This window comes from Sprattus sprattus (genome assembly GCF_963457725.1).
Source record: "Sprattus sprattus genome assembly, chromosome: 15".
Taxonomy (NCBI): Eukaryota; Metazoa; Chordata; class Actinopteri; order Clupeiformes; family Clupeidae; genus Sprattus; species Sprattus sprattus.
The window spans coordinates 13,329,461-13,356,842 of record NC_137913.1 but is presented as its reverse complement, the minus strand read 5'-3'; the positions used below and the strand labels follow the sequence as shown (position 1 = coordinate 13,356,842).

The 27,382-nt window shown below is 44.6% G+C and overlaps 1 protein-coding gene across 1 annotated transcript; it reads right to left on the bottom strand.

The window, feature by feature from the left end:
• Positions 1 to 675: 675 nt before the first annotated feature.
• Positions 676 to 27,382, bottom strand: LOC308376696 (uncharacterized protein KIAA1671 homolog). Its single transcript, XM_080853136.1, has 9 exons — positions 26,829 to 27,382; positions 26,607 to 26,735; positions 7,479 to 7,594; positions 4,697 to 4,856; positions 4,094 to 4,241; positions 2,586 to 2,725; positions 1,980 to 2,128; positions 1,467 to 1,555; positions 676 to 1,284 (listed from the first exon to the last, which is right to left on the bottom strand). The coding sequence occupies exons 1-8, from the start codon at positions 27,285 to 27,287 to the stop codon at positions 1,480 to 1,482; spliced, it is 1,377 nt and encodes a 458-aa protein (XP_080709262.1). The 5' UTR covers positions 27,288 to 27,382; the 3' UTR covers positions 676 to 1,284; positions 1,467 to 1,479.

The following is a 27,382-nucleotide window of genomic DNA, read 5'->3' as shown; positions in this document are numbered from 1 at the left end:
GCATTTCCTCAACAAACCAAGATCTATATCGCCAAGACAACAATTAGCATGCTAGCAAGCTTTAATCAGTGCCAACTGTTCTGTGCAGCTTGCAAGGCTTTTGCATGCCCTTTATGTTGGCTCTCTAGTTTTAGAACAAGTTAGCTCTTTAGGTTTAGACCAAGTTAGCTCTCTAGTTTTAGATCACTCTTTACTACTGTATTGAAAAACAAAGACCTGATCCCTCTTGTTCTGTGTTCTCCATCTGAGAACACTATGCACATCTTCTAAACATTTGTATGAGCTTTTCTGGTTTCCAATTAAATAACAGGAAGACTGCTTTTGAAACACCCCTTTTTAACAAACAGACAAAATAACGGGTTTAGCAAGCTTAGAAACGTAGCTGAATAGCAAAAAAAAAGCAATGAAAAATAAATGGAATGTTGATGAAGGCTGGACGACTGAGAACTTCAGATAAAAGGATTGAACACTGATCACATTTCTTAGCATGTTTTAATATAGCTCAATGTTCCAAACAAGCAATAATACAAATATAGCATTTCATGATTACACTTTGACTTTATTGCAGATACATACAATATACAGTCTTTCTGACAGTGAGCCCAGGGATGACACCGTCACATGACATGTTTTAGTCCTTGACAATTACAAACCAGTCCTGTGATCCTATGGCAAATGCTTCAGATGATTGTCTCAATCATCCCTTGACTTACAAATTACAACAAGAATATAACAAAATGTTTACAAACAACCAGTTAACAGAAACAACAATAACAACAAAACATAATTATAGTGACAGATAAACAATGGTGTGACTGGACCATCCTTCAGATTTCAGAAGTACTTCCAGGTTGACAGTTGGTGTGGTGCTGCAGGCTAACTGCTCCTGAAAGCAACAAAGTCCTGGGGCATTTGTTCCTACCCCACTGTTGATCTTCTGAAGACAGCAGTGATTAAAGTGACTCTATACAAACAGTGTGACAGGACACTTTGTAAAAGAACTGCAGGTACAGCAAACACACCAAGACAGAGGGACACGTTTGTGTGTCTGTGGTTTGTTCCTTTGTCCATGGGACTACTAGAGGTTTTCCTAACATAAAGGCACCATGCACATGTATGTGACTCAGGCAGGACGAACAGAGAGACAGAAACTGAAAGAGGAAAAAGTGATTGACGCTGTCAATGTTGTTGTCAGCAGCAGCAGTGGAATTCCATGTCAACTCCAAGTCAAAGGTTAAGGCTTCGGTCTTGAGATTTCATGTACAGTCTCCAGTTTTAAGACAACTTTGAGAGAGAGAGAGAGAGAGAGAGAGAGAGAGAGAGAGAGAGAGGGAGAGAGAGATAAAGAATGATGAACTGGACTGTCTGACAGACTGCCTGTGCATCAGAACAAACTGTTAAGCAGAGTCAAAGAAACTGCTTAGCCTCAGTCACACACACAGACACAGACACAGAAATGAGCTCACCTGTTTCTGAGACTTAGCTGTCATTTTCATACTGACTCAAACGCTTCTTAGACTTGAGCTCTTTCAGCCACTGTGGTGAAGCCTCCTCCCTGAAAGCATGGACAAACACACACACACACACACACACACACACACCACACACACCACACACACCACACACACCACACACACCACACACACCACACACACCACACACACACAATTCTGTCAGTACACAGGCTTGGTTACTCTGTAGCTGTCCTGCCGTCAAACACTGTATATTCAGCCTGGATTTGAGTCCCAATGCACTAATCCAGCTGTAAAAATATACATATGCAGGCTGATGCTCGTGTACCAATATCCTCCTTCCATCTTTTAGTAAACAGTAATGAGTGGACAGTAGGCATTTGATCTGGTTGGTATTGTGGACTGTCTGAGCATTAGTAGACAGGTGAACATAGGTCTATGAAAGCAAGAAATGACAGAGATGTGTGTGTGTGTGTGTGTGTGTGTGTGTGTGTACACAGGGTTTACCCGTTCTCTTTGCCTGCAGTGGGTGGGGGAAGCACTCGAGAGGCACGCGGCATGAAGGGTGACTTTGGGGAGCGAGACAGCTGAGATGGAGAGGGAGCAACAGTGCCCTCTGGTGGACTATCAGAGTCACTTCTCTTCTTCAGCTGGGCCTTAGAACACAGAAGAAAACATCATCATCAGAACCATCACTGATCCCCATCACACACACGCACACACACACACACGCACACACACACACACACACACAAACACACTGAATAATTAGAGGAGCATGTTATTCATAAATTAACCAAATACATGATTGATTAAGCACATGGATGTTAATAAGTGAGCACATTCAATAAATGATGAATGAATGAATAGGTGGATTAATGAAAAGGTAGACAGCAATTGGACAGACAGGACAGTAGATTAACTGGATTATGAGTGAATGAGTGAATACACTGCTGAGTGATTAAGTAACTGGATGCCAATCAAATCACAGAATAAAATAAAAGGAGATTCATTAGTTGATATGAGTTAATGAATAGTTAACTAGCTGTATAGGTAATTAGATTAATTAGTCGGTGAATGAATAAGTGAATATGCCCAGCTGTGATGCCTCACCTTGAGGGCAGAGGGGTCCATGCCTGGGAACAGGGCCACTCTCTGGGGCTGAGACGAGGAGGAGGAGGAAGAGGAGGGAGCACCTCTTAGTTTCTCCTCAGAGTCAGGCTCCTCCTGCTCACATGGCTCACCCTTCTCTTCTACAGGGATGGAGAGAAGAGGAGAGGCATAAAGAGTGAGGGAGGGAAAGAGAAGGATTGTGTGTGTGTGTGTCTGTCTCTGTGTGCGAGTGCGTGTGTGAGAGCGTGTGTGTGTGTGTGCACCAGAGGTTCCGCTTGAGAAAAATGTTGCCGGTCAAAATGACCGGCTGAGTTTTCATTTCCCGGACATTTTAATGATAAGCCGGCCAAATATCTATTCCTGCTTCTAAATTAGCCTATTGAAGAAAACTGACGGCATGCGTAGCTTAAATAATAACATAATCAGGTAGTTTAGAATGCAACATGTTTATTTGCCTAAGTTCACAATGGGAAAAAAAACATTAATGTCTGATGCGCGTCAATAGAGTCCGTTAATCGCAACCTGCTGTGGCGTTAAATTGAGCGCAGCAACAGGGTCATTGCTCTGATTATGTTCATTCTAAAATTATTCGACCCTCTTGTGAATCCTTTGCGTCGCCTTTTCGCAGTGCTAACAGAACATTTTACTGTGACTATCAATTACCTCACACCTTAGCTAAGAGAACTTGTCACTCCATAACGCTAAACGCCCAACATTTCGGCCTTCAAGCTGTTCGAACATCTAAGGTTCAGGTAGTCAGTATTTGGAAAGTTCACTTTCTACATGAACTAGTTCAGTTCATAATTTATAATTCAAAAGTTCACAGCTCCAAAAAATGAACTTGTTCTGTTCGTTTTTTCAATATGCTGCGAGCTATAATATTTCCAAATCTCTATCTGTCTGCAATACCGCTCTCGGATCCTACACAACTTCGGCGCGCTCACGCACGGGCATAGACAGTAAAATGAAATGAAACGCAAAAATGAGATGCAACACTGCAGGTATTACAGATTCATCCTCGTCAGACGGTTTACCCTCATCAGTTGCGTTTGGCCCTCTGAAAAAAAGCTTTTAAGGCTAGTCTGCTTGGCCATGTTCGCTTCTTGTTTGTTACCGACGGTTTGCGCTTTATTTAAAATGCAGCATATGCGTGTTGTTTAATAACGGCAGATTAGCCTGTTCCACATAATAAGGGTAGTGCACGTTTGCTTTATAGGCCTTAATATTAGGATTGTTGCCAAATTCAGATTGTGTTTGCGAGACGGGATTTTTAAGAAATTCCAATCAGACAATTTGACCGGTGAGCTCTTGTATTTTCGGACATTTCAATTCTTTTTCGGACAAACGGAAACGCTGGTGTGCACGTGTGTGGAAGTGTCTGTTTGTGTGTGTGAGAGAGTGTCTGTGTCTGTGTCTGTGTCTGTGTCTGTGTCTGTGTCTGTGTCTGTGTCTGTGTCTGTGTCTGTGTCTGTGTCTGTGTCTGTGTCTGTGTCTGTGTCTGTGTGTACCTGTGGAGTCTTTGTACTGGTTCTCTGGCAGGGCAGACAGCAGTGCGCTGTGGCGGCCGAGTTTAGAGGGAGGGGCTCTCCTGTTGCGCTTCTTACTCAGCTGCACTCTTGAACGCATGGCGCTGGAGTCCAGCAGAGACATAGAGGTCTGTACACACACACACGTACGCACACAGATGCACAGAAGCACACACACGCAAGCGTGCACACACACATACGCAAGCACACACACACACACACACGCAAGCACATGCAAACATGCAGACACACAAACACAATCCACGGACACACAAACACAGACAATGTGGTTAGTTTACATGTTGAGTCACTCACACGGAATCAGTTCTTGGCCCTGAAGTGACATGACAAGTTGTTATTAAGTAGCTCGTACGTACAGTTTGTGCGACAATAAAAACTGACTGAAGTCAGCCTTGTTTGTTTGTTTGTTTGTCAGAGAAGAAACTCACACGCCGAGTTCCAGATAACCCATCCGGTTAGATTAGGTAATTTCTACCAGCCGTTCTCACAATCAAAATATGACCCCTTGTGTTACTTCCATTAATTTCACCCCGTTAACAAACGATTCTCTCTTTTGGGACCAACCTCAGGGAAGGGGAGGGGCGCTGCAGGCTCCTCTGGGGAGGGGGTGGAGTCATCTGGAGTGTCTGTGGGCGTGGTCTGCTCTCCTAGAGTGTGTGGCGGGTTGGGTTTCCTTGGTGATGGAGTGAGGATGCCGTCTGAGGATGGGGTAGCTGGAGTAAGACTGAGTGGACCAAAAAGAGAGAGATGTAAAATGTGTGTGTATGTCAGACCAAAGATGAGGGTGTCACTCTTTCATTCAGTTGCACACTCCTTCACAGTGACATAAATGTAGCAGATAAGTAGAGTATAATGCCATCATGCTCTTTGTGTAATTCCTTCTGCAACCACAGGGTGTCCCCCAGGGCCAATGGAATGGATGAGGAATCACTGATGACTCCACTGTGGAGTCATTTACTTACTTTACTTGGGGACTTCATATATCATGTTGTAACATATAGCACAACATTTTATATACAGATATGGTATAGACCATGGAGTTATCTGGATTTGATTAGTCTACTTCCGCTCTCATTTGACTATTGTGTCTGTTTCCTGCCTTTCCATAACAGAGAGGTATCCTGGCAGCTGTGCTTCTTCATTAATTCCCCCTGTTCACTCTCTCCCTTTGCCTAGTCGTCATACCTTCTTCCTTATCCATTTAATTAGCTTATTTTTTTCTCCAAAAGGGCCCTGCCCTGCCCTGTAGCTGATGTATGTGTGTGTCACAGCCTCTGGCTAAGAGGGCAGTGCTGGAGACAGAGCCATCCTTCAGGGCACACAGAACACCATAGGGACTATTGATCCTGGTGTTCCAGAGATGCTCCCTAAGCCTGGTCCATGCCAGTGAGTCAGCATCACCCAGAGTCTTTAGCAGGACAGATGTATGGGTTAATAGTGTTTGGGTGTGTGTGTCTGTGTGTGTCTGTGTGTGTCTGTGTGTGTCTGTGTGTGTCTGTGTGTGTCTGTGTGTGTCTGTGTGTGTCTGTGTGTGTCTGTGTGTGTCTGTGTGTGTCTGTGCCAAACAGATGTAATTACAGATTATAATTTTCCATTTTTAAATGAATTTTGCTTACATTACAGATTTGGATTCAATCAGAATTTCAGTTTAGTTTAAGGTTAGTTAGCTAGTTTAGTTAAGAATAAAAGTTGTCAAGGATTATGGCGTTTGCTCATCACTGAGGATATAAACATTCCAAGATTAAATGAACATATACATTTGATTCTTAAAGATGAAGTCTGCAATTTGGTTTTGGTTCCACGCAAGGTTGTCACTATGTGTGCTCAACAGCCATTAGAATAACACCCCTCTCTTCTGTGCACCTGAAGCCCCATGTTGATTGGTTGGGATTGTTTATGGCTCTGTCCGAGTGACTATGTCTGTTTCTCATTTACAGAGCGAGGACTGTGTGAACACCAGAGGCAATTGGCTGAATTGGACCAAAACTCTATGGAATTAGAATCACAGACTCACCTTTAATACACATTAAAGGTAAGAGCACGAATAAATATTTCATCCATGTGCTTCAGCCAAACAATATGACTTGGGTTTTCACCGTCAACCTTACCTGTGTAGTTAACTAAAAACCTCATGCTCTGTCTCACTATATCCTATCCCATGGGCATTGTGTATTTGCGTCTCTGTTAACTGTTAAGGTGAAGGTAAACTTGAAGATTTGGGGGATTTTTCCCTTTGATTTCTACACCACAGATGCTGTAACCTGAATTTGCCATGCATATGCTTGTCCTGTTTTCACCATTAAACTAAAACTAGACCCAAACAGGACTCACACGTTTCCTCCTGACATATCTGACTCCATTAGACAATAACTACTAATACTTCCATTCGTTAGCAAGTGTAGGTCCTGATGCTATATCACTATGTTAAGGTCGTCGGCTATGGCTACTAGGGCCAATGATTTTCTGCGAAAACGGACGAAATTCGTGGAATGGCCACGGCCACGACCTCCTGTTCAACGGTTGACACGACACCTCCCCTACAGCCTGTCGCATTCGCTCAGCTTCCCAATCGCATTCAAATATATTTTCTTCTTTCTTCTGTTCTGTTGATGGCTGGCGAACAACAATCTTAGAAGGTTTGGGTCACTTGTGCCACATATTATTTACTCATTTTAAGCCACCAACGGAGAGTTCAGTTTTTTTAAACGGAAAATGATTGGCCCTAAGCTACACACTGTACACAGAATTTAGGGGGCTTGACACCGTTGAATGGATACAATGTCTGCCTTCTTGAAACGATAACAATTACTATTTCTTTTACTTTTCTTTTCTTCTTTTCTCTTTAATTATTAGTGTCCATGTAGTTGTACATTTTCTTTGGGAAAATTATCTCATTTCAGTTCATGAAAATGTCTCAAAAACCATTAGTTTTTGTCTTGGTTTAGTTTACAACAATAACCCTATGTTCATTCACTCACACATGCCCTTGGCAAGGCTAAGTGCTCTCTTGGAGTGAGTGTGCAGTCAAGGGCTTGTGTCTGCATCCTTTCTTGAGTGAATGGATGTTGGGTGAGTTACTAGAGAGGATCTGAACTGAATGTGTCTTTGCTGGTGTAACAAGGCTGGAATGAATATCAAAAACGTGAAATAGGGTCTGAGTAAGGGGGGCAAGCAATTAATGAGGTGTGTGTGTGTTTGTGTGTGTGTATGAGAAAAAAAGAGAGGGTGGGAGTGTGAAAGAGAGAATGATGGAGAAAGAGAGAAAGTAATAAAAGAGGAAAAATAAAAAAAGAGAAAGAAAGACAGAAAAAGAGGGAGGGAGAGAGATGGGTTTAAAGCTGAGTACCTGTCATCGGTGCGTAGTCCTGTCTCCCACGTGCCGTACTGGCTGTCTGTCTCCTGCACCAGGGTGTCTGTGTCCTTGGGGTCTTGCTCACCACTCACACACTGTTTCAGCTGCTCCTGCAGGGACAGAGGGAGGGGAGGACAGACACAGACACAGACACACACACACACACACACACACACAGACACACACACAGACACACACACAGACACACATAGAGCCAGGTTAATGAAGAAGAAAAGCCTTGTGACATAAGATGGTTTGCGTTTAGAGTATTTAGGGTTAATTTCTCTCGCAGACATTTCTGGCCCAAAAGACTCACAACTCAAGAGGGTAACAGGTTTAGTCTATTTTAATTAGTGTTATGGATACATTAAAATGAATGAATGTATGTGTATACAGCCGCGGAAAAAATTAAGAGACCACTTCAAAATTATCAGTTTCTCTGGTTTTACTATTTATTGGTATGTGTTAAAGTAAAATGTACATTTTTGTTTTATTCTATAACCTACTGGCAACATTCCTACCAAATTTCAAATAAAAATATTGTCATTTAGATCATTTATTTGCAGAAAAATGACAATTGGTCAAAATAGCAAAAAAGATGCAGTGTCTTCAGATCTCGAATAATGCAAAGAAAACAAGCTCATATTCATTTTTAAACTACACAATACTAATGCTTTAACTTAGGAAGAGTTCAGAAATCAATATTTGGTGGAATAACCTTGATTTAAAATCACAACTTTCATGTGTCTTGGCATGCTCTCCACCAGTCTTTCACATTGCCTTTGGGTGACTTTATGCTACTCCTGGCGCAAGAATTCAAGCAGCTCGGCTTCTTTTCATGGCTTGTGACCATCCATCTTCCTCTTGATCACATTTCAGAGTTTTTTTTATGGGATTCAGGTCTCGAAATTGGGCTGGCCATGATAGGGACCTGATCTGGTGATACTCCATCCACACCTTTACTGGCCTGGCTGTGTGGCATGGAGCATTGCCCTGCTGGAAAAAACACTTCTCAGAGTTGGGGAACATTGTCAGAGCAAAAGGAAGCAAGTTTTTCTTCCGGGATAACGTTGTACTTTGCCTGGCTGAGGTTTGTAAAAGACCATAAGGATTGAACCAAAGCCGACTGGAGGGTCTCCTAGTTCGTCTTCTCTGATGAGTCCAATTTCACAGTAGGTGCAAGACTCTGTGGCTTGTAGGCCTCTCCAGGTCTCCGTCTAACCATCAGACGACCATGTGTTGGGCAAAGCTGAAAATTGGACTGGTATCACCAAATCAGGACCCTGTCATGGCCAGCCCAATTTCGAGACCTGAATCCCATAAAAAAAACTCTGAAATGTGATCAAGAGGAAGATGGATGGTCACAAGCCATGAAAAGAAGCCGAGCTGCTTGAATTCTTGCGCCAGGAGTAGCATAAAGTCACCCAACGGCAATGTGAAAGACTGGTGGAGAGCATGCCAAGACACATGAAAGTTGTGATTTTAAATCAAGGTTATTCCACCAAATATTGATTTCTGAACTCTTCCTAAGTTAAAGCATTAGTATTGTGTAGTTTAAAAATGAATATGAGCTTGTTTTCTTTGCATTATTCGAGATCTGAAGACACTGCATCTTTTTTGCTATTTTGACCAATTGTCATTTTTCTGCAAATAAATGATCTAAATGACAATATTTTTATTTGAAATTTGGTAGGAATGTTGCCAGTAGGTTATAGAATAAAACAAAAATGTACATTTTACTTTAACACATACCAATAAATAGTAAAACCAGAGAAACTGATAATTTTGAAGTGGTCTCTTATTTTTTTTCCGCGGCTGTATATGTCTGCATGTATGGGGAGAGAGAAGGGTGGGGGGGGGGGAGGGGAGAGAGTATAAGAATGATGTAATACCAAAAGCTGGCCAGTAGATGGAGGCAGCGTCATATGATGGAAAACCATTTTAATTCACAATGCTTCGCAACTCATTAGGGTGACATCACTATCACACACACCCACGCCCACACACACACACAACTGAACCCAATATCCTCAAGAGAGAAACAAGCGAATTACACCATCCTGTCCTGCAGAGAGAGGCACTCAATCTCACCTCAATCTTGCCTTGCCTAGCTGTTTAGTTATTAAAGTCGTAAACATTCTTATAGGGTGATGCATGACTGACGGTGTGGTTGATTGTTTATGTCAATGGTCTGTGTGTGTGTGTGTGTGTGAGCATGTATGTGCAAGAGAGAGAGGGAGAGAGAGAAAGAAGGAAGATTAGAGAAGGAGAGAGATGCTGAGTTGGCCATAGCTGGTCAGCTGGACAAGGGGAAGCAATGAGATCAGCTCATGATGGAGGGATCATCAGAAAAACAGGGAGAGAGAATAAGAGAGAGAGAGAAAGACAGAGAAAGAAACAGTGAGTATGTGAGAGAGAGACCAAGACCAGTGTGTGTGTGTGTGTGTGTGTGTGTGTGTGTGTGTGTGTGTGTGTGTCTGTTCAACCGTGTCTCTTTTAATGAGGGCAGTACAGAGGGTGCAGTGTCCTGTGCGCGCACACACACAAACACACACACACACACACACACACACACACACACACACACACACACACACACACACACACCCTGCCTCATTCCTTCATGCATATAATAACACAAACGGATAATAAACAGGTCCTTGTGTAGAGGAGATAACAGAAGAGGACATCTGACGTGTGGATAAGTGAGTGTGCCTGTGTGTATCAGCTGTAGCGTCCGTCATGCTGGTGAGTGCAGAAACAACAGTCCAGGATGTCATTCATCATCACCGCCTTTCCTGCCAGGAAGAGAGTGACGGGGAGGGGAGGTGTGTGTGTGTGTGTGTGTGTGTGTGTGTGTGTGTGTGTGTGTGTGTGTGTGTGTGTGTACTCAGGGGGGTAGAGAGGGTTTTCCAGATAGAGGACAAGAGTAGGACCGAACTTCACTCACACACACGCGTAACCCATACACTCCAGATATGTAAAGTATGCAACTGGTGTATAGAAAACCCATTAAAGATGCTCAGAAGATGGTCTACAGACTGCAGAATTTAAAAGGACAGACACACACGCAGACACACACGCACGCACACACACACACACACACACACACAAGGTGAGGTCAGACTACTATTGCCTTGGGGCATATATTGACGGTATTAGGGAGTAGCCGACTTGCCAAACAATGTGCCATTCTTTATGTCAAGGTTCTGTGGCCTATTAAAAACAAATAACAGCACCCTTATCAGAACAGGAGGCACTGCTTGCTGAAGCACGGCCAATCTCTTGTCAAGTCTTCTACAGACCTTTTCCATTATAGAACGAGGAAAAATGGTGAGAGAGAGAGAAAGAGAAAACGAATATCAACTCACTCCATCCGTTCCTCGTCCTTCACAGACAGGAAGGGTGCACCAGGGGGAAGTGACAGAACAATGAACGGATGAAAGCAAGGGAGGAGAGAGGGAGGGGGGGACATGGGGAGGCAGAAGAAGGAAGGGGTCTAAAACATAGATACGTGCTTAGACTGTGAGATGGAGCGGTGTGGTTTTCAGGTATGGTGGTGGGAGAATGCTATATGTTGTGTGTCTATATCTATATCCATATCTATATATGATCCATCATCACTGGCCTGAATGACTACAGGCCGGTCGCTCTGACGTCTGTGGTCATGAAGTCCTTTGAGAGACTGGTGTTGTCCCACCTGAAGGTCATCACAGGCCCCCTGCTGGACCCTCTCCAGTTCGCCTACCGGGCTAATAGGTCAGTTGAAGATGCAGTAAACATGGGACTGCACTACATCCTACAACACCTTGACTCCCCAGGGACGTATGCTAGGATGCTGTTTGTGGACTTCAGCTCGGCGTTCAACACCATCATGCCGGAAGCCCTCCTCACCAAACTCACCCAGCTCACTGTGCCCGCCTCCACCTGTCAGTGGATAACAAACTTCCTGACAGACAGGAAGCAGCAGGTAAGGCTGGGAGAAATAACATCCAGCACCAGAACAGTCAGCACTGGTGCTCCCCAGGGTTGCGTGCTCTCCCCGCTGCTCTTTTCCCTGTACACAAATGACTGCACCTCAGGAGACCCGTCTGTTCAGCTCCTGAAATTTGCAGACGACACTACAATCATCGGCCTCATCCGAGATGGAGATGAGTCTGCATACCGGAGGGAAGTTGAACAGCTCGCCCTGTGGTGCAGTCGCTACAACCTGGAGTTGAACTCGCTCAAAACTGTTGAAATGATAGTGGACTTCAGGAGGAACCCCCCATCACTGCCCCCCCTCACCATACTGAACTGCACTGTGTCTGCCGTGGAATCCTTCAGGTTTCTGGGTTCCACAATCTCCCAGAACCTGAAGTGGGAGCCAAACATTAGATCAGTCACCAAAAAGGCCCAGCAGCGGATGTTCTTCCTGCGCCAGCTCAGGAAGTACAACCTGCCTCAGGAGCTGCTGATCCAGTTTTACACTGCAGTCATTGAGTCTGTTCTCTGCTCATCTATCACTGTCTGGTTTGGATCGGCCACTAAACTGGACAGGAACAGACTACAACGGACAGTCAGATCAGCAGAAATCATCATTGGTGCCGACCTGCCCACCATCCAGGACCTGTACACCACCAGAGCCAGGAAACGGGCAGGGAAAATTATTGCAGACCCCTCACACCCTGGACATAATCTGTTTCAGCTCCTCCCCTCTGGCAGGCGCTACAGATCCCTGCACACCAGAACCACCAGACACATGAACAGTTTTTTTCCCCTTTTCGTCACCTTAATGAACACTTGAAAATGTATTATATTTATTATTATATTTATATTACATTATATTTATTTATTTGATCCTAAACTGTTGTGATATATTGCACATTTTCAGTTAAAGTACATTGAGAGCAACTAAACACCACAACAAATTCCTTGTATATGAAAATGTACTTGGCCAATAAACATGATTCTGATTCTGATTCTGATTCTGATATATATATATATATTAGGGCCGGGACTTTAACGCGTTAATTAAGATTAATTAATTTCACAAAAATGAACGCGTTAAAAAAATTGACACATTTTAATCGTATCTATTTTTGCACCGCAGAACGTTTCTCACTGGAGGAGTTTCAGACGGACCGATTATACTGGCGCACCAACTAACGCGCATAAATTCGGTTCAAACAAGTTGAACCTTAGACATACATATATATGTCTATGAGTTGAATAACAAACCACAGTGGCACAGTGAACATGAACAAAGAAGCTGATGAGACCGCGTTGGTTGGCCCAGTGAATGGGACATTTTGTTACAAAAAATGAACGGATGGAGGCGTCGATAAGAACATGGTTCAGTGCAAGCTATGCAACAAGGAATTCGCATATCACCGCAGCACATCGAGTATCACCTCAATGCAAAACATATAGCAGCTAGCGTGGACGTTAAGCATGACTCCGGGTACAACCAGAGATGTTTTCTAACAGTCAGGGTTTCCAATGTTCTGAATGTACTTGAAAGTATTGTGTTTTACTTAAAAAACCCAAAGTATTATAGTTTACAGAAGGTCTACCTATCTATAGGCTACCTGGATTTCTGAAATGTACTACATTTCTAAATATGGTATTGCTACACTTAATGGCAAAAATTGCACTGGTCTGTTGGACTTGAACAAAAATAAACAATATTTGTGTTGCTTAAGCTTATGTATTCAGTCATTATTCAATGGTATACTAAAAATCCATGTGAAAAAAATTACTTCTCACTGTTCTCAGGTGAAATATTTATTTGCGATTAAAATGCGATTCATTTCGATTAATTAATTACAAAGCCTCTGATTAATTCGATACATTTTTTTAATCGAGTCCCGGCCCTAATATATATATATCTCTGTCTATATAGGCTATGCAAGTGTTTATATGTGTGAATTTCTCTGTCTCTCCCTTTATCCATCTTGTGTGTGTGTGAGGGAGTAAGTGTGTTGTGATTGTGTGAGTGTGAGTGTGAGTGTAGTCCCAGCCGACGTCAACGCTTTCCCCACTGCATCTGCACTTTCACATCTCTCTCTCGCTCTCTCCGCACCTCTGTCCTGCCCTTACCTCAAAACTAACACACAAGGAAGAGAGGAAGAAAACCAGAGAGGGCAGAAGAGAGGGAGGAGGAAGGAGGGAGAAAGAGAAAGAGACAAGAAACAGAAGAGAGAGAGAGAAAAGAGAGAGTGACGGAATAAAATAACATGTCTGTGGTGAGATTGAAAGGGGGCTTATGCAACATCATGCCAGTAAAGCTGGTTGGGCTGAAGTGAGCCGCTGTAGAAACAGGCCTGAAATGTCATGTGCCACTGTAATAAAAATGACAAAGTAGAAAAAAGTCCACTCCGATTCCTCTCCCCAACCAAAGCTAACACACTACTGAGAGAAGACAGAAAAAAGTCCCTCAGTCTATGACAACAAAAAGAACAAATAAAGTGTGGAGCCCTCTGGTTCAACATATCTCCTGTGCTCTCTGCTGCTCCGTTTCCCCCTTCTGAAACATTCACGATCGAGGGACCTGCCAGAAATAAGGACGACATTCCAACTCCATCTAAATGCACACCGACACACACGCACACAGGGCTCAGCACTCTCCCTACCCCATCAATATTTCATTTACAGCTTAACTGATATGGCAAACTTGCTTCTCTTCCCCTTTCAGGACAGTTAACAGTTTGATGCTCTTTCTGGACAAACATAAGCCCTTATATAACAATAACAACATCAACAACAGTACGCATCATAAAAATCTACACAATATTCTACATTTGAGCCTTAAAAGTTAAGACACAAATTATAGTGGAGGTGTGCTGTGTCTATACACACTTAGATGACAGTCTTCTCAGAAACCCATAGGCTAAAAACCTCTGCAGGCTTACAAACACAGTACTGATAATAACAAAGACAGTGATTGGCAATGCAACAGCCAATATTAGCAAGAACAGGGGAAAACTGTTCCAGACCTACACATCTACCTGATGAGGCAGGCCTATCTATAATAAGACACCCACAACCAGCAGGGCAGTGTCCAACAACTCCATGCAAATTGTGTTATTGTGTTACCTACACACTCACATGTGCTTTAATCCTGCTACAGTCACAGGTATGCTCATGTGGTTATGAGTAGGGCTGGGTATCACGGCCAAGTTCCTGAATCGATTCGATTTCGATTCTGAAGGCTTTAAATCGATTAATCACGATTCGATTCGATCCGAATCGGTTCCATCTGTTCCTAGATTGAATGATAAGTTTTAAGGAAATATTCTTTATAGGCTATCATCATTAATTCATCACTAAAATCATTAATTGTGACTAAAATCTTGTAATTGTGACTGTTAATTAACATCCTTAGCAAGATTTTACATTATATTTCAACGTGATGGCCTGCCTAATTCAACATATTAAAGGCACAATATGCTACAATTATGCTTCAGGATTAGGGTTAGGATAAGCAGTTTAACCTTAAAATAACAGCTTAAAAAAAATTGGGGCGCTACAATGACTTTTAATATGGAGAATTGCGTCCGTGCCAATGGCATAGCAGGGTCGATAGGCATATAACTGCGTTCTGTAGTTTTGCCTGCCGATGCCCGCCGACCTGACTTTGATTACCTTCTGCCGATCTAGTAAGTAGCTTATTTGCCGTCTTGCTTAGTCTTGTGTTGCACATGATTGATGTTTGACTGTGTAAGGACAGTCGTTGAGTAATTAGTTTGTCATAATGTCAAAGTCAGCACATTTCATGAGATTTCGTTAGTTTTAGCTGCTAGCATACATTTAGCGAATAGCTATTAATCCTTAATGCACCTTTAATGAAATTATCTTAAAAACAAAAACAAAATCGATCCCGTGCCCTGTGAATCGATAGCGTGAAATTTAAACGAAATCGATCCAAAATCGATTAAATCGATTTTTTTACCCAGGCCTAGTTATGAGTGTGTGTGTAACTTTCCCTATACACAGGTATCCACGTGGTACACAGACACACACACAGACATATTGGAGCCTCCTACACTGTAAAGTGTGGAGGACATCAGCAGTGGATCAAGGGCCTTTTTTAGACGCATCTGGGGCACCATTTCCCCCCATCCACAGTGCAGGTTTATACCAAAGTCAACATAGGGGACAGCAAGCTCTCTCTGTGTCTCTCTGTGTCTCTCTGTGTCTCTCTCTCCTTCTCTCAATTTTAGCAAACGCCACTTTCATGTTTCATGACAAAAAACACTATCCTGCCATTATGGTTTAAATCCCCAAATCAGTATAAAAGGATTACACTGTTCCACTCCATTCTGCTGTAGTCTTGTAAGGAAGCAAAACGCTGCAAATCAACTTCACCATTTAATCCCCACAAAACAGTTAGACCACTACACATCCTGCACACACACAACACACACACACCAACAAACACACACACACACACACACACACACACACACACACACACACACACACACACACAGATCTGATTAGCCTAAAGACCAAGCTAGACCACTAAAGAGAGCTCTGATACTACATTATGCACACCCACTCTCGCATCTCCTGTGATCACAATTATATTTCTATCCAGGGCACCAACTGAACAAGACATGATCAGCGGGTTGGCGGTATGCTTCTGGAGGCAGTGCATGACTTTCACAAAGGTCATTCTGACCCTGAATAGCACAGCTGATGAAGAGCCGGAGGCCCAGATTTTCTCTCTGTATAACAAATTTCCCATTTTTCTGCAGCGTCCATTATAATAAATTATCTCCCTCTGGAACGAAATACTGTTTTCTGATTGGCTAATGGGGTGTACATTAAGTTTGTATAGAAGGACACCTTGGACGTAGTCCCAGTAGAAAAGTTAAATCGCCGTTCCATATCAGTGCTCTTGAATGATAACCATTGACAACCAACGTAACGTTTTTTTTTTTTTTAAGGACTTCTCTAACGGAAGTACTAGGCTTCAAATCAAAAATTCATCAGGTTAGTATGCATATTAAGTTTCCTAAAGATAAAGGAAATTCTAAATAATAATAATAATAATAAAAACATTTTTGGATGTTGGAAACGGGAGATAAGCGGGATAATGGCCTTCGAGCTGTACAGTTCTACAACGATAATGGACTTCGCAGAGCAACTCCACTCCGCTACGCGTCCTGGAGTTCTTTGCCCCGCATCGTCCATTATCGTTGTAGAACTGTACAGCTCGTCGGCCGTTATCCCTTACAAATCTGACCTCTGAACATTGGGGTGACCTTTTCAAATCAATAGAGCTTTTTGCAACATTCTGAGGGATAATGTATAGTTAGAAAATCAGTGTAAGAAAATAAATCAAGATGGGACGAACAGGACCTCCGCTGCACGTAGCCATATAGGTCTAAAATTATGTTAGAAATATGCCATCAGCTATAGGATGTCACCAGGCAGAACTGTAAAAAGATTTTCAGATTCTTCAGTCACTCCTTGATGTTTGATATTCGTTATCGGCAGCGATATCAACTTGATGTTCGATATCAATAAACGGATATTTGAGCACTGACGTGATCACTCCACAGACCACTCCAACCATGACACTGCGTAGGACGATCACAGCCACTCGATTCATCAGGCTTGGTCACGAGATGTTAGGAGGAACTACGCTGTTTTAAGAGTAAAGAGGCACCGAGGGTAAAGTTACGCCGCCGGGCAACATCAGGGATGAGTGGCTGCTCAAGGGATGGAATGGGGGGAGGAGGGGGGCTATAGAGGGAGATGATAAAAGGGGATGGGATCTTCAGGCGAAGATGTGAGAAGCAGCTCCACTCGTGCATGCAGACAATGAATAGGAGAGGCAGAATTAGAGTGGGGAGAGTTTCTGGCTAGAACGTGTGGAGAACGTGAGCAAGAAAGGAGAGAAAGTGACTGAGCGAGGAAAGAGAGAGAGAAAGATGGGATGGAATGGGATAGGGGAAGACAGAAAATGGAGAGAGAATAAGGACAGTCAGAAAATGTGTGCGTGTGAGGGGTAGGGATGAGTGGATGAAGACTAGTGTTAGAAGGAGGGATGCATCCTGTCGGTTGCCCGGAGAGGCAGAGAGCAGGCTAGGTCTTTAGGCTAATCAGATCACCACTCGTGTGTGTGTGTGTGTGTGTGTGTGTGTGTGTATGCAGGATGCAGCTAGTGGCCAGGCTCACCAGAGGCCATGAGAAACCCAACCCTGCAATCAGAAGCGTCCATTCAGCCACACTGATTCCCAGCACAGATAGCTTACACTACCAGCAGCCCCTTAAACGCTTCAACATATGCTACTGCCTCATACACAAAGCAAACACACAGAGAGAAAGACACAGACATGCATAGGGCTTATTTCTCTCCCTGAAACAACATGCTTTCTATTATTTCCTCCTCTTATACACGCACGCAGGCAGGCAGGCACGCACACATACATACACCTCCCTCCTTCCTCTTTTCACTGGGGGATGAGAGTCTTGACATCTTTAACATATGGCGCTGTGTTGCTGTGGGCAAGGGCTGCTCTGTGCTGAGCGTTAGCACAGGTCCCATGCAGACATATAGCGTAGCAAACACACAGGACCAGCTCGACCAGATCGACCTCTCTACCTGTCCTTTTGACTAAAAATACAAGTGCATTTGCGCACACACACAAACACTCTGTATATAGAGTGTGTGTGTGTATATAGAGTGTGTGTGTGTATATACACACACACTCTATACACACACACACACTCTATATACCCACACACACTCTATACACACACACACACACACACACACACACACACACACGCAAACGCACGCACACGCGCATACACGCACCTTTGACCTGGTTATCACTGCATAGCAACCATTACTTGGAAGGTTGCCCTGGCCTTGCCAGTTTTTGCATTGCTTTTCACACTATCATCATAGAGATGCTCCTCCTATTAAAACACCATCAGAGGACTCCTGATATGTAGGGATGATGTTTGAAACTGCGATGAGGAAAATCAAAAGCTACCACAGAGTGGGTAGGAGAACTAAACACTGGACTGCTAAAGACAGGATAGTGGAGGTAGAAGGCAAACAGAGCGTTAGCATTAAGAGAATAAAATGAAAGAAAACTAAAAGATTAGGAAAAGTGGATGAAGAAAGTCTGAGGTGAGAAGAGAAGAGAAAAGAAGAGAAGAGAATGCTGGACGTATCAGACTTTCAGAAAAATAATGGAAAATGTTCTACTCTGATGTACATGGTTCTGTACAAAATGTTTGGTAACATAATGAGTCATCTGACAACAAAGATGGGTGGGGGTTCAAGTTTTAGACAAAAGCACAGCAAAGTGTGTGATGGTAAGTGAGTGTGTGACAAAATTAGCTTACAGAAGTGGGTGTGGCAGGGGAGGTGGGGTGTCTCCGTAGCGACAGGCGTTGGCTGCGTAGTGAGAGCCTACGAAAGGAGTCACGGCTGCGGGAGGCCAGGCTGCGAAGAGACGCCGCCCGCTTGAAGCCGCTGCCTTCCTCGATACCTCCACCTCCTCCTCCTCCTTCTCCTTGCTCAACACTACTCGAGACGAAGCTCAGGGCCCCTTGCAGGGAGCGCCGAACGTTACCCACCCAACCAGTCACCTGGGATTGGGCCACGTTCAACTTATCACCAAGGTACTCCATTGCTGAGTGTGAATGAAGAGTTTACAGACAGGAACCAAAAGTTCAGTTCTGGGTCTGCTGCCAACAATCACAAGAGGTCCTGATTTTTTTTGCAAACACTGAAACAGGTTTTTTTGTTTGCCTCTAAGGGTTGGCTGTAGTCCAACAGGAAACGCATGCGCTTGCCTGTACGTGACAGAACAGAACAAAGCCTGTGTACATCTACATCCTTTTCAGAGCTTTGGATCCGAACTGAGAGAAAGTTCTGGTAGTTGTCAAGATGAGGTGCATCAACGGTTCCTCTTTCACAGCATGAGTAGTGAAGCTCCAAGCTGGTCCCATCCAAGTCTTTCAGCAATTAGGGTATGGTGTGACCCACCCTAACTCAACTCAACTCAACTGGCCTCCACGGGTAGCTGGTGACCTGGTTGAGGCTTGCTTTCAAAGTGACACCGGAGCTAGATCCTTGCTCTCTCGCTCTGAGCACGCGAGGGGCACTTGCTATTGTGGAGCTGAAGGGTAAGGGTCCGAAGTAGGTCAGGGAGTTGTTCCCGATCTCCCTCACACACACACTCACACACTCACTGGCTCGCTACAGCACACATACACAGAGCCTACAGATCTCTGTCCAGTCAGCTGGCCTCTAGCTGAGTCAACCTCAATCTCTCATCACGGTCGCGCTGGCTGGCAACTTCAGCGGAAGCTTTTCTTGAGTGACGGGTGAGCTCAAAGCATCTCAAGAGTTGGTCCGCTGAGGAGGAGAGGAGGTGGTGCATTGCGGGCCTATAGTCACTAACATTCGTCACTTGCATTCCTACTGATCCCCATGTCCTCCGTGGCTTTCTGCTTCAGCTCTGAAGTGACGCTGTGTGACGATCATCTAGAATATTCCAGCTACTCCATGGTAATCTGAGTCACACAACTACAGGTCTTGCACCACAGCGCTTGCAGTCGGGGGTTCTTCCAAAAATGTAAATTGAATGTATCAGTTTCTAAATGTCAGGCACACCCTCTGATTCATCAAGAGTGCCCTCACTTCATCTAGGCTCTAAGCAAGCAGCAGTAGCATCTCTTACAGGGCAATACTGCACAATAATATCTCTATCGCTGGAAACTGGTGACTGAGCTCCCAGCTGCCATAGATCCACTCTGCAGTCTGAGCTGAAACTGAGCTGCCTAAAGTTACCGCATCTAACGCCACAGCTTGCAGGGCTTGTTCGGGCACACACACACAGACACAATGCCCCTGCATAAACACACACACATTAACTTCAAAATGACAGATAGGACATTTTGTTTTTGTGCAAGGCAAGGGCGACCACACCTGTGTGATCAGAGTTTGTTTGTTTTAGTCTATTTAAAGCTTTCCTCACTCTAAATGTGTGAGCACATTTCAACCCTGATTCATTCAGACACAGAAGCTACTTCTGAAAACTGCCATATACACAGAGCATTAAGATCTACAAGACTCTCTTCTCTTATGTCAACAAATGCGATTGACAGTCCTAAACACGTGTGCCCCCCCCCACACACACACACATAGACATACCCCGTCTCTCGCTCTCTCTCTCACATACACACACACACACCCACACACCCCAGAGAAGTCTCTTCTCCAAATCAACCACCTCTGTATCCTTGTCTGTCTTAAATCCTCCTCAGGCACAGTCCTGATCGTCCCGAAACTCAGACCTCTGTGGTTAAATCCCTTGCAGAGGACTGAGACGCAGCCGGCTTCCCCAGCCAATCGCTTTCTCTAGGGGGAACTCAGCCGGGAGGAAGCCCATCGCCCCGCAGGCACTACTGCTGCTGCTGCTGCCGATCACCATGCGCCGCTTCTCCGTCCTATTCTGTATGCAGTGCCTCTTCTGCTTGGTGCATTAAGGGAGCACTCCACGAAACAACATTCCATGAGCCTGGAGCAGAGGAAGAGGTCGAAATGCCCTTCAGATGCTCCTCTCCCTCGTCACCTTCTCCCACCTCCCTTGCAGGTGCTAGCAGGTAAGGGATGAATGCGTCAGCGAATCTGCTCCCGGTGCTCAGCGCTAGAGGACTTGTGCTCAAGGAGAACACAGAGAGGAGGAAGCAACTGGGAGAGAGAGAGAGAGAGAGAGAGAGAATGTGGGAGAGGGAGTGTGGGAGAGAGAGAGAGGGGGAGAGAGAGAGAGAGAGCGAGACAGGGAGAGAGAAGGAGGGGTGAGGGAAGCCGGTGATTTGCGACAGGAGGGAGGCGGGTGATGTACGCGCTGCAGTGGCTGTTCCTGCACGCGGGTGATCGGAACGAGGCAGGAGATTGGGGGTGGGGGGGGGAGTGGAGTTATTATGTAATCCTGCCAGTGATCCCACATCTCTGGGAGTGCAAAAGGGGACTCGGGGACAGAGAGAAGCAGGGACAAAATAAAGGGAAAAAGGCAGAGATATTGAGAAACAAGTCCGGGAAGAGAACAGAACCAGCATTCCCCATGACAGTGACAGTGTGTATACCAGTTTGCTTTGGGCAGTCTTTGATCTGTGTCTATGTGGGGTGTGTGTGTGTGTGTGTGTGTGTGTGTGTGTGTGTGCTTGCCTAAGACATGCACAGGCAGATTTCTCTTACACATCAACACCCTCCACGTCACAAGCCGGACAATCAGAAGTGCTTATTCATAAGTAAAGCCGATTAGCTGGTCCTCTTCACAGTTGTGTCTCCTGTTGCCCCCTGGTGGCCTACTATGGAAGTTTAGCTACTGCTCATTTCAACACCCATAAACCAAGAACAAAGTATTACACTAAAAGGAAGCCAAAGGATTTTAAAGTGCCTCTTCTTTAAGATAATTTTATTTCTTATTGATCTTCCAATGGCTTCTCTAAAAGTCACTGTGAAGTGGTACCTTCAGTAACACTAAAACATGCTTTAAAAAAACAAAACAATATTGTTGATCACCTTCATTATGCAACACAGCAACCAAAGCTGCCGTGAGCCACATCAGTTCTCTCTGATGCTAATAGAAAAGCTCAGTTATACGAGAACGCTAGTTCTGCATGTCTTTATAGTGGTGAGTTGTAGCTTATGCACAGACTATTAGGTGATGATGAGCTGCCAGACTACTTTCTGTGGTTCGTGATGATGGCCAAGCTTTCGACACATTTGCGGTCTGACTACATGTAGAGTAAAACTACACATGGTTGTAATCACACATGCGTACCAACAGTATAACTACACAGGAGTGTGATTCACTCACTCACTCACACACACAGACACACACACACACACACACACACACACACACACACACACACACACACACAGGAAACTGAGCGTGGACTTCTATTTCAAATAACGACAACAGGATGGCAGATCACTAAGTGCAGAGAGAGAGAGCGAGAGCGAGAGATGGACCCCTAAAACATAAAACTCTTTTATGAGCCTGAATTTACACGTAACTAGAGGACACTGAACTATAGAAGTTTATGGTACACACACTTTTATTTCAGTTTCAGTTTGTTTATGTGATGAAGAGGGACAGTGTACATTAATAAACATGATAATGTAAATGCACCCAATAATAACCAAAAGGCTAGTTTTTATTGGCAGTCCCCCTGATTTAGCTGATGCTTTCATCCATAGCCCCCTACAAGTAAAGGTATAGTTAAATTTGATCAATAACCATGATGTTTTGACATTGAAGACATGGAATCCGTTGGTGTTGTGAGCACACTGCTTACTACCAGTGAGCTTCAAGTGTCTTTTGGGCCTGCTGGTCTTCAGCACACCTCTGGCCATTCAATCACTCAGATTGTACATTCTTCTTTCTAATTGGGTTTCCATTAGATTCTTACCTTGAATCTCTCTGAATACACAGTTGATTCTATAAAATCACTTCAAGCTTACAGTACTTACCATTTCTCTCTTAGTACTTATTTGTCTGTCTCTCTCTAACAGATGTCATTACTCTACTGTTGACTTTGATAGGAATTGACCATTGCAAGTTCAGTGTGTGTGTGGGAGTATGCTAAAGACCGCATTAATATCAAAATGTCAAGTGCACACAACCCAACCCACATGCTTTTAACACTTTTATCACAGTGGGTAAATAGCCATTTATACAGCTTACATACCCCAACCACCAACACCCCCCCCCCACACTCACACACACAAAGAGACACACCCATCCACCAACACATGCAACCTTGGGCAGCCCTGTAATACTTCTGTATAAAAGCCTGAGTCAGCAGTGACATCAACCAGGGTTTCTGTCAACATAGTCAACATTGCCAGAAGCCTCTCCTGATGACATGCCTTGTCAGCTTTACTGTAAGGCCTGCCAGTGGCAAGGCAAAGTACACTGATGCACTCTATGACAGAACTGAAGGGAATATGGACTTCAGCTATGAAATGGTTTGAAAAGAGAAACTTGAAAGTGAAAGCAGAAAAGACGAACACGGAATTTAGGAAGTCTCTCACCACAGCGCTCATCGCTCATCTCTTTCAGGATTGTATCAAAACCGAAATCAGGGGGGTGGTCCGGACATTTTTTCAAAAAGACAGACTACAGAAATGACTAGGCATCACGATCAATGATCAAGCTATTCAAGTTCATTCAAACATACACAACCAAAGTGCGTGATTCATGACATCTTAAGATCCTTAAAGTTCCTTATTTCCTCATTAACATCATCAAAGCTGGACCCAAAGACACACTGGAGCTCTCCAACTTAAACGAGTAGATTTTAGGTGGTCAACACAGGTTTCCAGGACATTTGCTTCATCAAATTTGTTGATTCCAATATTTTGTGAGACTCAAGCTCATGTGTGGAAAGCTGTGACTGTAGTCAGCTGCATGTCTGTTTCCTGTGTAACATAAACCCTTCCCTCCCTTCAACAGTCCCCAGAGCCTTGGTTAGCAGAACTGCCTGTTAGCATCACAGCTCTGAATCAACAGATAAGACCCAACTTACCCACAGCCGCTGCAGGGGTCTCAGGCAGGATGGACACAGGTATAACGCCATTACTGTACACTCAACCACACACATAAAACACCCAACTCGTGGTTTGGCAGTGCACTCTTGGTGAGGAACTGTAAAGCAACTTTCTAGGTCCCCTACTACCCTGGTCCTCTCACAGTTCAGGTTTAACTCTGGGTCTGAGTCTCTTGGGCTGTGCTTTCACTACGCCTCGCACAGACACAACTTCCTCTCCTGAAGTGAGTCACGCTCTGACCGGCCCTCGTCTGCTGTGGGAGCAGCGTGGGTGATGCGCGCATGACTCTTCCTCTGCAGACGACCAAGTCAGAGGGGGAGAGAGAGAGAAAGAGAGAGTCTCTCTCTCTCTCTCACACAGAGTGCAAGAGATACCGAAAGAGGGAGAGACGCAAAGAGAGGTTCTCTCTATATGTCCACCTCTCACTCTCTCTTCCTAACAGAGTGCAAGAGAGACCTGAAGAGGGAGAGAAAAATAATGGGCTAGACTGGAGAGACCGAGAAAAGAGTGAATCAGAGAAAGAGTGATTGACAAAGAAATGGTGCAAGACAGAAATAAAGAGGGAGAAGGAAAGAGCGACATAGACTCCATAAAGTGTGTATTTGAACTTGTATCTTCGTTTCAGCAGTGTACATGTACTTTTTGAAATTGAATTGAAGTGGTTACATTGAACTTCGAGGGAAAGAGAGAGAGAGAGAGGGAGGAAGGGAGGGAGAGGAAGATAAACAGAGAGGAGAGAGAGAGAGAGAGAGAGAGCAAGAGAGAGGGAGGGAGAGAGCGAGAAACAGAGAGGGAGGGAAAGAGAGTGAGACAGAGAAAAGAGGAGGAAAGTCTGGAAGAGGACCTAAGACAATAGCGCTCCTTCAAGAGCACAGCCAGCCAGTCCCACAGTCCTGCTGTTAAGTGTGAGGTGTTCCTCCTCAGACCCTGATCATAATCCACCAATCGGCCTCTTCACCAGGCACACCAACCTTATCTAGAACTGACTGTGCAGCACAGCCACTCACCACAGCTCTGGACTTAATTAACTAATTAACGACACAGACTGGCTTAAAGGGGTCACAGGGTTTTCTCAGGCACTGATGAACAGCGGGTTTTAAATGTCCACCATGGCTGCAGTTCTCCTGAAACTGGTGACCTACTGAGCTGAACCCTAGCTGCATATCAACACTAACATTCTTACTCTGATTCTGTGAAAAAAAAAAAAAAAACGGCCTCCATTATCGATCTGATTGTTCGAACAAACTGTTATGACTGAACAGAGAAAGCGTGTCTGTGTCCTACACAGGTTAGATTGAAGTGCATCAAAACTGCTGTGTGCCTTATACCAAGAACTGTGAAATCTTTGTTTTGAAAGGACTCTTTCTGCTCTGCAGTTGATGTTCGTCATGGTGGTGGCATCAAGATAAAAAACATATATATTTTTTTAAACGACACACTGTAGCTGTCTGAAAGTGAGATTTGATTTGAGCCAAGGTGTTTTTTTCTTCACTTCTATATTTAGAAATTAGTATAGATAATATACAATATGAAGCCAGCTATTCCTATGAACCATAAGAGCACTATCTATAAATACAAGTCAGCAAATCTCAGTCTTCATATCTTATCCAGCTGAGCTAGTGTAGGGCTGCAAACGATTGTTGATGTGCGTAAGCCAATGCCTTCATTGGCTCAGGGAGCAGTCATATGACCCATGACAAGAAACTGATTGAAAGGCTACCCCATAGGGCAGTAAACGAGATAAGGCAAGATCAGGTTCTTTGGGACACGGCAGTGAGACATAGTCTACATGTCATACTCAAATCAGACCACCAGGTGGCATCTGTGGAGCATGGTTTCCAGCCAAGTCTACACTCTCACCAAACAGGTTTCTCAACACAACAGGAAAGCTGAAGTCACTGAAGTCACTGACAAAGTGCATGTTTTGTTAAACAGAAACAGGTGAATATGTTTACTTGAGCAAATGGTGTCATGACTCTCTGCCTATTAGGTTCGTCTCTGTAGGCCCCATAATGAGCTGACTCATAAAAGAAAAGTGTTTGCCAGGGGATACCAGTGGAAAGCATTCCTCAGACAATGTAACGTGAGGAATGAGCACATGCATTCAATTCCTTGTGTATATTCTTCCAAGGTCCAGCACATTTCTATATTGACTCAGGACATGCAGAAGAAGCACTACAGAACACTATGTGGCGAACATAGAAGAAAAGAATAGAATAGAAGTCAATAGCTGAGTATGAGTGAGTATGAGTGAGTGTGTGAGAGTGTGAGTGTGAGTGTGTGAGTGTGTGAGTGGGTGAGTGTGAGAGTATGAGTGAGTGTCCGAGTGTGTCAGTGAGTGTGAGTGTGAGAGTATGAGTGAGTGAGAGTGTGTGAGTGTGTGAGAGAGTGTGAGAGTGTCAGTGAGTGTGTGAGAGAGTGTGAGAGTGTCAGTGAGTGTGAGTGTGTGAGTGTGTGAGAGTGAGTGAGTGAGCGAGTGAGTGAGTGAGTGAGAGAACAGGTGTGTGAGACTAAGTGAGTGAGCGTGTGTATTTGTGACTCACCCCCCAGCTCTGCCTTCCCTTCTCTCTGTGTGCGCTGCGGCTCCTCATGCGGTTAATGGGTGCGTCCACAGTACTCTCACACGGAGCCGAACGCCGACTCACACTCCTGGAGCGCATCCGAGACAGCTCCTGCACACACACACACAGTCAGAAACATTCAAGCATCCATGTTTATGTCTATAAATGCTTAGACACATAGATGCCCATATTCTAAGCCTTTACCTGCTGGCTCGGTTCCCTTCGCGCTGATCTGCCCTCTGGTCTTTGCCCCTGAGAGGCCAGCTCCCAGGCCATTGGCTCAGACACCTCTGCATTTGCGAACTGCCCCGCATTCCGTACAACCGACTCCTGGCTGCTGTGTCCGAAGGTCTCTTGCCTCTGTGTGGATGCAGAGGAGTGGGACTGGTGGGTCAGCGATGCCCCAGGAAAGTCAGTCTCCGTGAGGTAGCCGGCCCAACGCCTGTCTGGTGTTTGAGAGGGGACCATGGGAGTTGTCTGGGGGGTCGGGGCAGTGTAAGGCCCTGGGGTAGGGGCCGAAGTTGGTGTGGGGGCAGGATGGAACGATGGAGACAGCATGGCCGCCGTAGTGGCTGCTGGGGTGGGAATAAGAGGAGGTGGAAGTGAGGGTATCAGTGGAGTTGCCTCAGGTCTCTCAAGCTGCCTCTGCTGCATTTGGTCCATGCTGGTTCTGGCGCCATGCGACCTTCTAGAAGGATCCGCCAGAACCCAGGGGTCATCCACCAGAAGCTCATCCTGCCTTTGTTGCCAGACCTCAG

Coding starts and splice junctions, on each gene's coding strand:
- LOC308376696 (XM_080853136.1), bottom strand. CDS start 27,287: ATGGACCAAATGCAGCAGAGGCAGCTTGAGAGACCTGAGGCAACTCCA. Junction 4,857..7,478: donor GGACTACGCACCGATGACAG/GTACTCAGCTTT, acceptor TGGTCCACTCAG/TCTTACTCCAGCTACCCCAT. Junction 1,556..1,979: donor ACTGCAGGCAAAGAGAACGG/GTAAACCCTGTG, acceptor CCATGCTTTCAG/GGAGGAGGCTTCACCACAGT.